Source organism: Amphiprion ocellaris, chromosome 9, assembly GCF_022539595.1.
Source record: "Amphiprion ocellaris isolate individual 3 ecotype Okinawa chromosome 9, ASM2253959v1, whole genome shotgun sequence".
Lineage (NCBI taxonomy): Eukaryota > Metazoa > Chordata > Actinopteri > Pomacentridae > Amphiprion > Amphiprion ocellaris.
The window spans coordinates 24159354-24175995 of NC_072774.1; the positions used below are offsets into that span (position 1 = coordinate 24159354).

Consider the following 16642-nt stretch of genomic DNA (forward strand, 5'->3'; position numbering starts at 1 on the left):
CACAGCTTATTAGAGGTTCATTTTAAGTATGTGGGAGTAAAGAGTGGATGAATTCTGAATTGCTGCAGCTGAAACAGACTGTTGGGAATCCAGCTGCCTTCACCGCTGAGTGAATTCTCCTGGTTTACTGAGCAGCGCTGCAATAACACCTGGAAGTGACGGGACAGACCTCATTATGTGGACTAACATTTCCACTGGCCTCATGGCAACAAATCCAATTTCACAGAGCCAGCAAAGGAAATGATCCAGCCTTGTGTCTTCGGCCTTAAATGTAATTATTGTTCTACTTCACACATCAGTGACGTCTGAGTGGATGCAGCCTGATTTTATTCTGAAATCTCTCAAACCTGATGGAGTTTACTGCAACTTTTGTCACAGTGTTGGAAAATGTATGTTAGATCTCGGTAAATTCATTTTGTTTTAGTCTACATTGTGTCATATGTTGGTGCTTGGAATCTGCTGATATGAAGAAGGTAGAATGTCACCTTTTGTCTTCTCTATGGCTGTTCATCATTTAGCTGACAGTCATCCTCCTCCTCCTCCTCCTCCTCCTCCTCCTCCTCCTCCTCTGAGGCCTGACTAGCAGCAGAGCGATCATTTCTGGACGTCACTCTGGTCCTCATCCCTTCTTTCTCAGGGTAGATGCTGCTTCCTCTGACTCCTCGCCTCCTCTGTCATGTGGTTTAGGTTTTCCACCCTTGACCTACTTATTTTCCCTTCTGTATCCAAAAGGTCCTGACTGACGGCTTTTCCATTTAGAAACTGTCTGACATTTATCCTGACTTTATCATCATACAAAAGCAGGCCAAAGGAGACTTGAATACTTTTATAATAGCTTTTATTCTCTTCTATTCCAGGTCAGCTGGAAATCGCACCACCTACTGCAGCGCAGTTAAGATACGGTAAGAAGTTTTTTACTTTTTCATTCTTACTGTATGGTTTATTATCCTTTTTTGCTCATGTACAGGTTGAGTACATACAGCAGATCTGAAACCTGCTCATTAATCATGTATCCTGACAGCCGGTCAGTCAAGCAGGAAGATTAATGGCGACCAGTCTTAATTAAAATCAATTAGCAGGATGTAGTGGTTCACTGCTCGCAGGTTGTTTCCATGGTTTCCCCAAAGGAAAGGAAGAGCTGCACTGTAAATGTGTTGGCTAAAGAACCTGTGGATTAGATGAGTGATATAAGCCAACGTTGAGTGTGATGATAGTGCAGAGGAAGGTGTGCAAATATGACCTAAATCTAGTTTAATACTACATAAGTCCAGCCCAAAATTAGTGTCTGCTAAGCAACAAAAAGCAATAATGACAAAATGTGGACATGATTTACTGTTCTTATATGGAACAGAATTCCCTCCAGCAGACTCCAGTAGTCCAGAAAAGTGGTATAATAGCAACAACTGCATGTCCGTTGTGTCTGCAACTGTCCACATGTGCGTTTACAGGGAAGCATGATCAATACTTTCTAGTTTCTGCATCTGCAAGTACCACAAATTTCATTGCCTTGTCTCATCAAGTTCATGAGAGTCTGAAAGGATCCGTCTGTGGGCATCAGCTGCAGCCCAAAATTTGTGCCTAAGCTGCAAGTTGCAATAATGCACGTGCTCTGCAGAAGCATATAAGCCTGGAATATATAGTTATACCTTCTGCATAAGTATGAAACAGAATTCCTCAAGTGGACCTGAGTGAAATATAAAAGTAGGAGAATAAATCTGTGATATCTGCAGCTGTATTAGTGTGCAGAGGAATATAACCAAGGCTTAATACTCCTTAAGTCCACAAGAGTTTGTGGAGACTCCACCATCTGTATGAACATCTGTATGCCGCTCCAAGTTTGTGTTCAAGCATACATGATGCTACAAGTCCCAGTAGTGCTGAAGCTCAGTGCTCATGTACATGTGTGTACTATGTAAATACAACCTACTAATGAACAGAGTCCTTCCAAAGGACTCCACTAGAAAAATGACATGTCTGCAAGGGAGTATAATGAAGTTAGCTGAGGTATCTCCTCCACATCATGTCATTTATTCAGCACATAAATAACAAAACAGCAACATAACTGTTGTACATATACAATAACATACCTTTATCTTATTCCAGTTTAAATGAAGATTAATGGGTAGTTTGAAGTTCAAAAATGGGGTATAGGATCATAACTCATTTACAGAGGAGGAGAGGCAGAAGGAAGTTAGTCTGAATAGAATCCAAACATTAAGATGCATTATGATGGTTCAGGTCCACCTTCACTATCTTGCAGTAGTACTGACTCATGACACTGATGAAACTTGATATGTTGCTATTCCATCATAACATTAGCAGAACACAAGACTTCAACAAATCAGAACACAAACTGGTGAAGATAGAAACTCCTATGTGGAAACGGACTTGTCTATGTATTTGAATTCCTCATTATTAATGTAACAGCTTCAACAAATATATGAAAACATATGTAGACGTGAACATTAGCAAAAATAAATGTATTGCAGATGGAAGTATAATGAAGAGAGAATTTCACTTTGTTTTCTGTAGACTGTATTTCATGACTTTAAGTGAGTTTTGTGGTGCTGATGTATTTTTAAATACCCAATTTATTTCTAAGACCTGAAACTGTTTTTGACAAGCAGCTTTATTCAGGCATTCTCTAACAAATGGTGATAAATTACACCATTGAATGGCTGCTCTCTGCAAAACATGGTCTTTAAAGATTTCACTCCATAAACAGTATTTCTATTAGTACATCTATTCCATTTACTATATTTTCATTTATATTGTTATAAATCAGCCACAACTCACCCACAGGAGGCTTCAAAAACATTAATAAACACTTTTAACTGTTTCCACAAACAACAAGTGAACTTTAATAACTCCTACTACTAGCAATGTGAAGGCAATTTAATTCAAACGTATCATGCTACACCTTTTTGTTTGGCTTGCTTACAGAAAGAAAACTCATTTTCCAAAACTCATGTAAAAGCCAGATCTGACTTATTAAACATGATGTTCTCCAAATTAAGTTTGTTGACATTCAGGCTCCACATGTGCAGAAACAAAATGAGCCAAACAGCGGAGAAATTAAATGCAACATCAGTTAAATGATGATAATTCAGGCACAGAAAGAAAGACATTGACCAAAAACAGGCTCTCTGGAGCAGTTGTTGCTGCTGCGTGAAGCAACACAACTAATTTAAATCAGTCAGATATAAACCCATCCAAAGCAAAAAAAACCAAACAAACAAACAAACACAAAAAACAACACTAATTTGGAAGCCTTTGTCAGTGTTGCACCATATTTAACATGACTGCTTTTTTCCTTCTCCTTAATTCTTTCCAAATTGATTCATTAAAGTCGCCTGGTGACATTTTCTGCATTCTTTCATATCGCAGTGTTTATACTGCAGACAAAACTGTATTTTCCAGTATCATGCAGCTCTCTCTGTAGTCCACCTGAGCAATTAGAAGCTTGTTCAGTCATTTTTCTTTCTGTGGTCTCAGTTAGTGATCTGACCTCAGCTTTGCTTCGTCTTTTATTCCTGCTGAGAAGTCAGAGAACCTGCTGTGAAACCCAGCGTCAGTCCTGCTCTCTACTGTTGGTCTGTTTTTGGTTCTCACTTGGTTAATTTAACAGAGAATTTTGTGTCAGTCAGGGAAAACAAAGAAATATTTCTTCTGATTCAGCTTTCTGCCTTCTTCCTGTTGGACTGAACTAGATTATTTCTGCTTCTACTCATCAGTAAAGAAACACAGCAGAGTAAAGCTTTAAGTAAAGCACTGACTCACCTGACTGTCAGGCAGAGTTTCAGCGCTGATCATGATTTCCTTCCATACAGAGAGTCTTTGTTTTCTGTGTTTAATGTCACTTTTTCCTGCTGGGAGCTGCAGGAGCTGTTGGTTACTCCTTTGTAAAGACTGTTGTGTTTTTTTTATCATCACTGTAAGAACACATCTATGCAGTATTTGATTCATAATAAGTGTCCGAGCGATGAGATCTCTAAATTTCTTCTATACTAAACTGAGAAAATGATAGTGAAGTTTGTCAAAAGAAAACCTTTCATTTCCTGCTTTTTATTTTTCTGAATCAAAAGTAAATAGATAAATTTGTACCAGTTGATATTTTCCACGGTGACAGCAGGTTAAGCAGAACAACCAAACGTCTGTCTCCCCACCAGTGTTTTCTACTTCCTGAAGACATTCCCAGCACAGATGAGATATTAAATCCCTCCAGTGAGTTCTAGATTCACCCGGGCTCTTGGATCTGCCCGAAAACCAGGAGGGATCCTAATCAGAACCAGTTCAGCTGCTCCTTTCTATGCAAAGTTTCAGCTACTCTGCTTCGATCTCCCTCCGGATGTCTGAGCGAATAATCTGATCTCTCAGTCTTACCCCAGCAGCACCACGGAGGAATCCCAGGCTTCCTAATCTCACTCTTTTTCTTATTACAGCTGCGCTCCAAAAGTACTGTTTCCTGCAGAATACATATCACTGGGACAGACCAGTTCCACATGATGATGAGCTTTCCGGTTTCTACTGTGAAACGAGACGTTGCAACATGTGTGACGTAACTGTAGAGAGGATTGTGTGTCAAAATGACCAGAAAAGAATGCTGGATTGCTTATTGCTTAATCTGACAAGATCTAGAAGGACATTCTGGTATTTTTGGTGTACTATATTTGATGTAGTATGTACTGGAACATGCTAGAACTTTTTCTGACCCACTGTATCATGGGGGAAATCTGAATATTGGAACGCAGCCTTGTTTTAGCTGCTTGTGTCTCCTTCTTTCAGTCGTTTCCCTGAGCTCATGTCCATAGGTGACGGTTGGAATGTGGCTCAACCGGTAAATCAAGAGTTTTGCCCTCTGACTCAGCTTCTTTTTCACCATGATGGTCCAGTATAATGTCTGGATTACTGCTGATGCTGGACTAGTTTATCTGTTCATCTCATGCTCCTCTTTCCAGTGACTCAGGAACAAGATCCTGAGATACTTACATCCATCTTACATTTCTTATTTCACTTTAAATGAAGATTAAAGCGTAGTTTGAAGTTCAAGAATGGGTTAAAGGAACATAACTCAGCTACAAACTGAATAGAAAGCAAACAATAAGATACATTATGATAGTTCAGGTCCATTTCCACGGTCTTGTACTGAGGCCTTTAACTGACTCATGACACTGATGAAACTTGATATGTTGCCATTCCATCATGCAGTTAGCAGAACACAGGATTTCAACAAATCAAAACACAAACTGGTGAAGATAGAAACTGCTGTGTAAGAAACAGACTTGTTTATGTGTTTCAACAGCTTCAACAAATGTATAAAAACACATATGGGTGTGAACATTAACAAAAATAGATGTACTTAGCAAGTTGCAAATAGCACTATAATGAGGAGAATAGTTCACTTTGTTTTTGTTGATTGTATTTCATTAATTTAAGTGTGTTTCCTGATGCCCATTTATTTTTAGATATCTGTTTTATTTCTAAGACCTTTGACTGTTTTTTAAAAGCACCTCCATTCAGGCATTCTCTAATAAATGATGGTAAATTATACCATTAAAAGGCTGCTCTGTGCAAAAGATGTTCCTTAAAGAATTCACTCCATAAACAGTATTTCTATTAGTACATTTATTGCATTTTACTATATTTTCATTCATCTTGTAATAAACCAGTGACAACTCACCCACAGGAGGCTTCAAAATAAATTAATAAACACTTTTAACTGTAGTACAAGTGTTGAAACACACACATGACAGGTTTCCACACACAAGTGAGCTTTAAGAACTAATCCAATGTAAAGATCACTAAAGTTCAGAAGGTTAACAAAAAGAGAACACAGCAGGCAAAAGTTCACCAAAAATACAAAAAGGAAACAAAAGCATGAAACAAACTGAAGTGAAACTGCAAACAAAACCAAAGAGCACAATCAGTAACACTCACTATGTGTTATTAATCATATGGATGTTGCCTAAAAATGCTAATAATGGAACTCAAAATGCAACAAACAACAGAAACAATGCAAAATACAGACGAAAGCAAAGATAAGGGAGGCACAAAACCAGTTGTTTGCTGACCAAACATTCTTTTCACTTACTCATGGATGAGACACTTGAACTCTGTTGCTTTGGGCAGCAGCTAATCCACAACCCAGAGGAAACAACTAACTGGTTTCCAGCAGAGAACTATGGTCTCAGAATTGGAGGTTCCAGCTGCAAACCAGCTCAGTGCACCAACAGAATCACATCATCTGCATAAAGCAGAAACGTGATTCTGAGGTTCTCAAAGTGAACGTCCTGATCAAAATGTTAAATTAACAAGAAAACACAGGGAGCAGAATAATAAAGTATAGTTCCAACATATACCAGGAAAGTAAAGTTTCTCCTGTCGATGATACCAGAGGAGCTCGTGGTATCAGTTCACATCAAAGGAGTGGAAAAGGGAATTTCCCTTAAAACAAGTGAACTGATAAAATCTCTCATATTTACCCAAAGGTTAACTTTTTAATAAAAAAAAACATCCCTACCAACAGTGAAAGACTTCATTTGATTCACCACAGAAAATGCAGTAATCAGAACTAACACAACCAGAGGGAACAATTATTAAATCCTCTGACCTGCAGCATATTTGGTGGAAATCAATGAAAGTCTTTTTTACCCTCAAAGGACTTGGTGAAGATCAGAGATACTGACTGTGAAATTAAAATTTAGGCATCGTGGTGTTCTCCACTTTGAAATCTCTGTGGACAGTTTCTGGGTTTAGAATGAAACTGTGCAGTAAATGAAACTATACCGGAGAGAGAAGAGGAAAAATACCCACACACAGCCCCTCTCTCTGCTGTTGTTAGATTTCACACTTGAGTTCTCGTCTGTTTTATTCTATACAGAGAATCGTCAAAACCAAACAGCAGCTTGTGATCCTGCAGCAGCAGATGAAGGGCTCTCGTTGTTCCATTCCAGCTCACATTTACAGAGCAGAAGTGGCTCTGGTGCAGCGTTAAGTTTGTTTCGGAGCTGAGTAGGTGGTTTAGGTGACTGAGAGCTCTTAATATGAGCTGCAGCAGAATCAGCTGCTTCAGAGACGGCTGGTGTTTAGAGCTTCTTTCTCCAAATCAGTTAAACTCGACTGAACTTCACTTGAACTTCAAACAGAACAAACTTTCCTAGAGTGTCGGTGGCATTTTAAAATCCACTTTCACAACAGCAACAGTCAATCAAACTGTCTTTATCATCTATAGACACCGAATATCTGTTTATGCATCTGAAAGGACAAACTCGTTACTGAACTGTTTGGTGTTTATGATGCATTTTTTCCACTATAATGCACTTTAGAGAAAGGCCAGTGTTATGCTGCTTTGTAATTAAAATGTTCAGGTTTACATTTTATCTCATACTAACACATACCTGTTAGAAAAATGGAAATTGCATTAATTTTGTGCTCAAGGTGTTGCTAAAACATGATGAATATTTCTTTTTAGCTGCTTCATATTGTTGATTTTCTTCTCAGCACAGAAGGTTTTTGTGTCTAATTTAATGTAGACTTGCCCACGTTTCTTCTCTTAAAGAACACAGCTTGATTATGTTGATTTGTTTTATTAATGCAGAATCAGTCTGTTTACTTTTTGTGTCTGTTTCTGTTTCTACTACAGTTCTGCTGCACAACGCTCTTCCCTTCGTCGGGTTTGGATTCCTGGACAACTGCATTATGATTGTTGCTGTAAGTGTCCTGCAGTGGAGATGATTGATTTCCACACAGGGAACGTGTATTTAAAGAATATGTGGTGTATTTGCACAAGAAGAAAACAAAGAGGGAGAGCAAGAAATCTTTGCTTTTTCTGTTTCTCTCATCTTGCCACAAGCCTTTTCATTGTTCAAAGAAATCCTAACAGAACAAACTAATGAAATGCAAACCTAAAGGCAAAGCTGTACCTGTGTAATCCAGAGTTGTTCCTTTATTTAAGGCAACTATTGCACCCTGAAGGTTGTTTTCCATTTTGTGTTGGATAAACTTCAGACAGAAACCATAAACTGAAAGGCAGAGAGCTTCTGTCAAACCCTAAAATAGAACAAATAAGCAGGTGTGTGATTTATTGAGGATGAAAACATCTCAGTGAGTCTGATTGATTAGTTGTGACACTGCGGACCATAAATTTCTGTCCTTTATTTAGTCCTTATACAAGCTACTATTCACAAAAGATGCAAAGTGCAGCACAGTCAAGCGCTAAATTTCTGCACTCCCCTCTGAATTTAAGCTGCAAAGGAACCTGAGCAGATACGTCTTTCATCTCATTAAAGGTTGCGCTGATAGTACCCCAAACTTTTCAGTCTTTGCACACCAACTTCTGTTATCTTTGTTTTCAGGGAACACAGATCGAGTTATCCATCGGCGTCGTCCTCGGAATTTCAACTATGGCAGGTCAGAGAATCTCATTATCTTAATGCAACTTCATGTTTTTTAAGATGATCTTTGATTATTACTGTTTAATGTCCTTTTTACAGTCATAAATGGTGTTTATTATTTGAATTCTGTGAGGGTTTTTGAATAATATAATAATTTGATGGAGGATTGTTGATACAGTGTTGCTTTTTGTTTGGTAAATTCTGCAACCGTGCCTTTTAAAATGTCTGTTAAATGTCTGTTTGTAACATGTTGCTGTGATTCCTCATTTTTCTATGTCTGACTTTGTGACATATATTTGATTTACAGTATATTTGCAGGCAGCTTGAATTAAATTAATGTTTTGAGTGACCCCATAGTTGAGTGGTTACAGCAGAAACCACAAGATCTCTAAAACTAGCAAAGTCTAAGTTTAGATTCCGAAATCCATTTCCAGTCTAATTAGAGTGATGGCTCTGAATCACACTGGAGGTATTTTTACTTTCCGTGTTTCCAGAATGTGCTGTCTCATAACGAAGCTTTCAAGATAAACTGAAAATATGGCCACAGCTGTGACTGTTTTACAGAAACCCGTGATATTAATGAGTGAGGGCACACAGGAGAACAAGCAGAGGAGGAATGACTGTCAAAGATAATGAACATTTCATAAATATGATAATTCTGTTCCCCGGCAAACTGAATGGGAGCCGTAATGTCCACTTAGCTTAACGAGGAACATTTGCATTTTAATGTTATCGCTTGTTTCTGTTCAGTGTTTCTACAGAGACTCTCGCTGTTCCTTTACAATAGTGGAAAGCGAATATTAGCTTTGAGAAGTGGAGGAGACTGATGTTGGAGCTCAAGGCGAAGCATGAAAACCGTCTATTTACATATTTATTGGAAGGAAAACAACCTTTATAAATTAACGACGATAACCAGCATCAGTCAGTGTCTGGATGATTCATTAATGCATCTCAAAATCAGGTTTTCTTTCTCTTCCGTCCTTTACTTTGTTGTGTGCAGAAATAAATCTTTCCTCTTTGTATTCTGCCGTTGTTGGTAACAGCAGAGTTTTGGTTGGTTTTTCTCTTTTAAACATGAAACATTCTGAGTAAACTGATCTGTCTAAAGGACTTAAATCTGGTGTCAGAGAACAGAGGAGGCTGGAAGTTGCAAAAGATTCGACCAAAAGCAAAGAGAGAAATGCATCCATTAAGGAGGCTTTTTATTTTCACTCATTTTGTGAATGTTTTTGTCAATTTAGAAATGTACATTTATTCATTTTCTTCATGAACTTTACAGTAAATGCACAGCTAGGATTGTGATTAAGCCAAAGGAGCAACTTCAGGCTTGGTAGGATTTATATTTATAGACGGTTGTCAGGCTGAAGGTGTAGAAAGGATTCAGGCAGCTGCTGGTCAGTCTGACTGCGGAGCTTGTTATCCTCGTGTGGGGAGATTTTTCTAATCCAGGTTGGACGGCGAGCTGCAGCTGCAGATGTCCTCCTTTAAATGAGTGGTTTGAAAAGTATCCAACGACCCAGCAGCCACGGAGAGGCGAGAAACAGAACTTCTATTTAACCCACTTTCTAACCCTCACACTCCATTTCTTCCTGCTGGATCGGGGACAGTCAGGAGGCTGAAATCAGGAGGCTGCAGTTGTCGAACTCAGTCCAGAATGATTTAGAACTAATGTCAAGCCTGCAGTCAGACCACCAATCACTTACTAGGAAGCAAATGTGAGCGGGATGAAGATGGAGGCTGCACCTACTGCTGCTGATTTGGCCTCATTACTTCATTTAAACAGAGTTAATGACAAGAAAAACCTTCAACAGGATTAAATCCATTACAGATTACAACTAATGCGATTAAGTCACAAAATCACCAAAATCCAACACACTGATCGAATAGATTCACGATTTTACCGTGTTCTTATTGCATCTCTTCTAACTTTTAATAACTTAATAATGGATTAACACATCAAACTGAATAAATGCCTCCAGGTTGGATTTCCTCCCTCTAATCTCTGGTTTACTCGTTGGATATGAGACTGTTTTTTACAGTTATCCACCGTGGTTTAAAGATTTGTTTAGCTCCGACTCACATATACATTAAAATAACTTTATTTATATGGAATCTTTAAAAACAGAAAGAAATAGAATGAATAAAGACCAGAGAAATTGATAGGTAAAAAAAATACTAAAACAGAGTTAAAGATGGTTAAAGATTTACAAAATAAATCAATACAACAACACAAAATTCCACAATAAAAGCACAAAAAATGCCATATCAAAATATGGAAAAAAAAGAATAAATAGCATAAAAGAACAATACTGATAATTTACTAATGCAAACAATAATAACCATAACAGCAAGAGCAAAAACAATATCAATAAATAATGGTAATAGCAATAGAAGTAATAATGACAATACTAGTAATAGTAAATAGATAAAATAAGTAAATAAATAAATGAAAGGTAAAAGAGAATAAAACAAATAAAACGGATGACATCACATTAAAGTATTGTGTGTGTTGACATCATGTTGCATGAACCAAACATTGAGAGTAATTTCAACAAAAATTTTAGCATTAGTTGGCTTCTATTTAATAAAATTTAAATTGAGATGATTTCATAACATTGTCTTGATAGCATAATTTTTCTTCGCCTTGAGTTAAGGATGAACGATTTAATTTCAGTTAACACTGGTAAAAAATAATGAATTAAATTAATATTGCATTTTATTGAGTGTACACACAAATGCACACTTGACTTTCTTGTGTTTTTCTTTCTCTACAGAGCTTCTATGCTCATTTGTCAGTCTGTGAACGTTATGACTCCAATAAAACGTCCCCACAGTCTCCATTAGTTATTCCACGTTGTTTCATGCTCTGTTTCCCCAGCAGGACCTGAAACACATGCAGACAGTAGCCTGGGTTCAGCTGCAGGGCTGGAAAGTTTTAGAAAGTGGTAGAGAAAGATGGTGATGGTCCATCCTGAAGTAAACATGCCATAAAAGGAACAGGGAAGGTATTTCACAGACTCAATATTTAAAATATTCATTTTACCCCAAATTTTAATTCCAAACAGATCTAACAGCTCTTGTACTGTTTGTCTTTTTTCCCAAAACTACTCGACATATCTGATTTATTCTTTTTTTAAATCTAAAATCGGGTCCGTAAACTTTTTTTTTAGCAATAGAATTTTTATAATTTTGCTTCTGTGTACCACAACAGTGGATTTTGAAATAAAGCAATCAAGTTGTGATTGATGTGTAGACTTCAGCTTTAAATCCGTGGTTCTCACAAAGATTTTCCATTAACCTTTTAGAAATTACATGTTCGCGGGCTCTAAAGTAATTGAGCTGGTGATTGATGAGCAGTTTCGTGGCCTGTTTTCTCATTTTTTACAGCGAATTAAGGTGAAAAAGGGTCTGGAGTCGATTCAAAGTGCTGAATTTGTCAATATGTGGTCCAAATATAAGTTGATGGAAGTGAACGAGGTTGAAACAGACCAGAGAAAGAAAAGAAACTGTAAGAGCTGCCGAATCAGTAGTTTGGTACATTTTTTAAAAAGAAGGAATGCACTGCTGAGCTCAGAAACACCAAAACTAAAGTGCAGAAGCCTGTCCTTGGTAAAGAAAAACTCAAGCTGAGTCAAGAACACTTTCAGAGAGGTAGAAGCGTCATTGTCAAGGTCTATAACGGAGATATGGTTTACTCCAAAGTACAAGGTACTCGTGGCACTTCAGAGCAGAAAGGTCAGATTGCTGGAGAACATTGACAAAAGCTGCCCAGTTCTGGAACAACATTCTCTGGACAGATGAAACCAAGATGAACTTGTAGCTGAATGATAAAGGAGATGAAAGACTTATTATGCAACAAAACACATGGGCCTGTTTGGATGTGAATGGAGCAGGTTTACTGCTGTTTATTGATGATGTGACTGCTGATAGAAGCAGCAGGATGAATTATGAAGTGTGCAGGGCTAAACTTTCTGCTCAGATTTAGCCAAATTGTGCAAAAGTGATTGGACAGAGCTTCATGTACGGATGGAAAATGATCTAAAACACAAGGCTGACCTCAACCCAATGAAGCTTCTTTCTTCTTCACCAGATATTTTAGCTTGTAATTATGCTGCTCCCCTCTGGTCATTGATTTTAACCCCTAAAAACTGTTCTCTGTGTATCAAAGTTACATATTTAGAAGTTTTTATCCATGCAAATAATCCAATCCTGCTGACAAATGGCTTAGATGTAACTCTACACAGTTTTTACTAGAATTTGTGGATATTAGGCCCCTACTTTCACTTGCTGCACTTGGAGCACACCAGCTCACGTGCAGCTCCACTCAAACATTGTAAAAACTGTTTTCATTACACAAAGGCAAGATGTAATATTCGAGAATATTGACGTTTGATCAGAATGCCCCAGAATACGCCAGTTTTCGGTTTAGTGCAGGGTGTAAATTAATCAGTTTTGGCACTGACTGCTTGTTTAGCTCATGATGTGTCTTCCATCATCTAAAAAACACCCCATGTGCATATTGCTGAGGTAAAAAACAATTGATTGATTTTCACCAGAGGTGATCTTTAAGTGATTTCCTGCTTGTCCATGATGTCTTACCGTCACGGCTAACTGGACGCTTAATGGAGCCGAACCATCATAAAGTTCCACCTGTCCTTTTCCCACTTCGACAAGCCAAAATGTCTGCAGTGGAAAAGATCCGTTGAGCTTTTCATGACAAAACCGAAAGCAGAAAAACCCACAAACAAGCAGCAACTTAAGGCGGCTAATGTAAGGTATCAGAAGAGAGGAAATTCAGCATTTGGTGACGTCCACTGGATCCAGACTTGATGCATCGACTTTGAATGTTTTGCATATAAATATTCAAAATGATCCTCATGTTTGTGAATATATTGGTTTGTCCAGTTGCTTTTGACACTGTAAAAATTGAGAAGTTTTGGTAAACACCAAGAATTAAAGTTAAAAGGTGACACTTCACATCTTGATTGCTTTATTTCTAATCTGCTATGGTGGTATACAGAAGCAGAATGGTGAAAATTGCGTCACTATCCATATATTTCAGACTATTAATAGTCAAAACAGTGGTCACAGACATGAAACCACTGTACAGTTTAAAAAATATTGTAAAAGCATCTATTATATGTCAATCTGCATGTCTGGAGTTGCTTACAAACCACTTGCGTTATGCTGAGTGTCCTTGTCCAAGCCGTGGAGGTGAATTAGATTTGAAGGAAAGGAAACCGAGAGTTAAAGGAAGACATCCTTGTAATTACATTTGACCACATTATCTAAGACAATGGTCTCTCCATTACGTCTGGTTCTTTGGGGGATTGTATGGAGGTACAATGTATAACATCAGCAGGATATTTTACTGCTACATCATTATTTCTTTTTAAAAAAGGAACCCCAGAATTTTTTTTTCTTTTTATAAAGGTGCAGATTATCTCTCAATGACGAATGTAGCATGAAAATTAGAAGAATTGATGGAGAAATACCTTGACAGTAACTGAGAAATATTTCCATTTGTGCTGCACTCAGACAGACATTTGTGGTATTATTAAATGCCCATTCTGCTTCACAAAAACCACAGTTGTGTGGTTCCATATTCATCAGAATTCATCAGATATGAACATTTTACTAAAAGCGTCACCTTAAATCCTCATCTAATGAGGAATAAAACATGAACTTTGCTTCAAATAAAGACTTTCCTCATCAGACAGAAAATATCCAGCACATTGTATTCACTGATGCTGCTCAGTGCAAACATTTCTGCTAAAAGCACCATGATCTCCTCATTTAGCCCAAAACTACTGTGTGTGTTTTGGCACTGATTGCAGGGTCAAGAATTAGAAACTTGCATATTTTCCTCCTGTTGTTATGGTTCAAGTCTGAGCTTTTGATGAAATCATCATCAAAGTTCACAGAGCAGAAAACATGCGTCATTTGAACCAAATGCAGACAAACCAGCAGCTTATTATCAGTGATGCTCAGTGAGGTTGAGGTCAGTCCAGCTGAGGTCAACATGTGCTGCACTCTGAGAAACTGTGGTGTGCTAAAAATAATAATAATAGCTGTCTGCTATGAATATGAATGTGTGCAGGTCCTTGGACTCTTGTTTGGGTATATAATATATGGGTTTCTATATTGTTCCTGCAGCAACTAAATGATCAGATGTCATGACCTCCTGCCAGAGCTGGGTTCAGGTTGTATGTCAGTCAGGATGGCAGAGCTGTCCGTCCCCGTGAAGGGCTTCACGCTGCTGCAGCAGCTGCATCAATAATCTGAACTCGGGGTCACGAACAACCGAGAGGATACAAGTAATCGTTTTCTCTCTTAGGAGCCGATACTACAGTACAATGCAAACTCAGAACAAGCTGATTCTTTAGCTGAAGAAATCCCGGCTCCTTCTATTCTCCAGCTTTACTCCACCCAGTGACCAGAACATATTCAGGGATAATGTCACTGAGGTCCACTCCCTGTTCCTGTTTCATCCGTTATTTCACTGCAGCTGCAATTATTCATGTCAGTTTATCAGGAAATGTAAAGAAATGTGATGTTTGCTTCTGCCCCTTTAATGACCCCAGAATGCACTCTGGATCTCCATCATATCATGTGGACCAAACACTGACCCTTATCTGCTCTGTGGGATTTTTTTATATTTAGAAATGCCTGTTAGGACCTACGGTCAGTAATTAAGCTAAATATTATGACAAACATGCACTATTGTGCTACATCATCTAAACAGAAGAAGGCATGTATGGATAGTAGAAGTACTAGTTTATCTCCAGGTCCTGGTCTATACTTCACATTCTGTTAGACGAGGACACAGAAGAGGACACAGGAGTTATCAGAATAACTACGCTTCACCCACAATCTCAGCTTTCTGTGTCACCAGCTTTTATTCAGAACATCTTTTGTCTCAGTGTCCTGATACATGAGACAGATTAAAGCTGGCACATCAACTGAGCCCCTTCCCCAGGTATACCTCAACATATGGCACATAAAAGACAAACACAGATAATTATCCCAGTTTGTGAGAGGTTGGTCTTTGTGCCACAGCATTACAACCAGCTGCCCAGTATTTGATAGATCCTCTTTGTGCCACAAAATCAGCTCTGAGCTGCAGAGGCCTCGACTTCAAGACCAGTAAGTGTCCTGTTTTATCAAGCATCAAGATGTTAGCAGCAGGAACTTTAAATGCAGGAAGATTATGTTTCCAGTAGCAGTGGAGACTTTGGAGGCAAAGTCAGCACCTTGAACACTTAATCATGTTCCTCAAACTATCCATAGATGATGTTTGCAGTGCTGCAGGAAGCGTTTCCTGCTGGTGTAGATGTTCTGAAACAGTGCTTGGGAGATGTATGTCAAAGTAATATGCAGGACCAAAGGCTTTCCATTGTACTACCTCCACTGGTTTGCCTTCTTCCCATAATGCACCCTGCTGCCATCTTTTACCAAAAAAATGATACACAAGTCCCAAACGATTAATCGATTAGTTGTCAACTATTGAATTAATCAACAACTATGTTGATGAGCAGTTTGAGTATTTTTTTAAGACAAAAAAAAAACCAAATTCTCCCATCCCAGCTTTAAATGTGACTATCTTCTTGTTTCTTTACTCATATGTGACGGTGAACAGAAAATCTGTGAGTTGCAGACAAAACTAGACACGAGGACAAACATTGATCTACATTTTCTGAGTATTTTTTGTCTCCAAACAACTCATTGATTAATTTAGAAAATAAATGACAGATTAACTGACAATGAAAATGAGATGCAAACAAACTTGACCGCTTGTGTATTCTTGCCTATATTTTTATCAGTGCAGTGGCTGCTGGGTGCATATTGTTACTGAAGGGTCTAAATATAGTAGCCTGTTAATATGAAGGATGCATCATCGTCTGCTGGAGGATTAATCCAGGTTCATACATCCGAGTTGGAGACAGAAAAGCTTGTTGTCTTTTTCATGATAAGAAAACTGCCTTGTTCTTTTTTCTGTCCTCGACACAAACCTTAATTTCCCGACTCTTTCTCTAATCATGTCTCCTTTTCTTTTTATGTTTTCTACAGCTGCTGCCCTTGGAAACCTGGTGTCTGATCTGGCAGGACTCGGGTAAGAATTTCACACAAACACGCTCAGAGGCAACAGAAACAACAGAAAAGGACAGAAAGTCCAACAGTTTAATGTAATTTAGAGTCACTGTGGTATTATGAAAGTGTACACGGATTTTACAGGAGCCCTGTGTTTT

At 38.2% G+C, this 16642-nt stretch overlaps 1 protein-coding gene across 1 annotated transcript in view; it reads left to right on the plus strand.

The window, feature by feature from the left end:
- The window catches only part of LOC111578982 (transmembrane protein 65-like), a 48969-nt gene that overhangs the window by 18692 nt on the left and 13635 nt on the right, over nt 1–16642 (plus strand). The window contains exons 3-6 of the mRNA XM_023286024.3: nt 858–902; nt 7643–7710; nt 8355–8409; nt 16464–16506. Coding sequence (XP_023141792.1) covers nt 858–902; nt 7643–7710; nt 8355–8409; nt 16464–16506 — 211 coding nt within the window. The remainder of the gene's footprint in view (nt 1–857; nt 903–7642; nt 7711–8354; nt 8410–16463; nt 16507–16642) is intronic.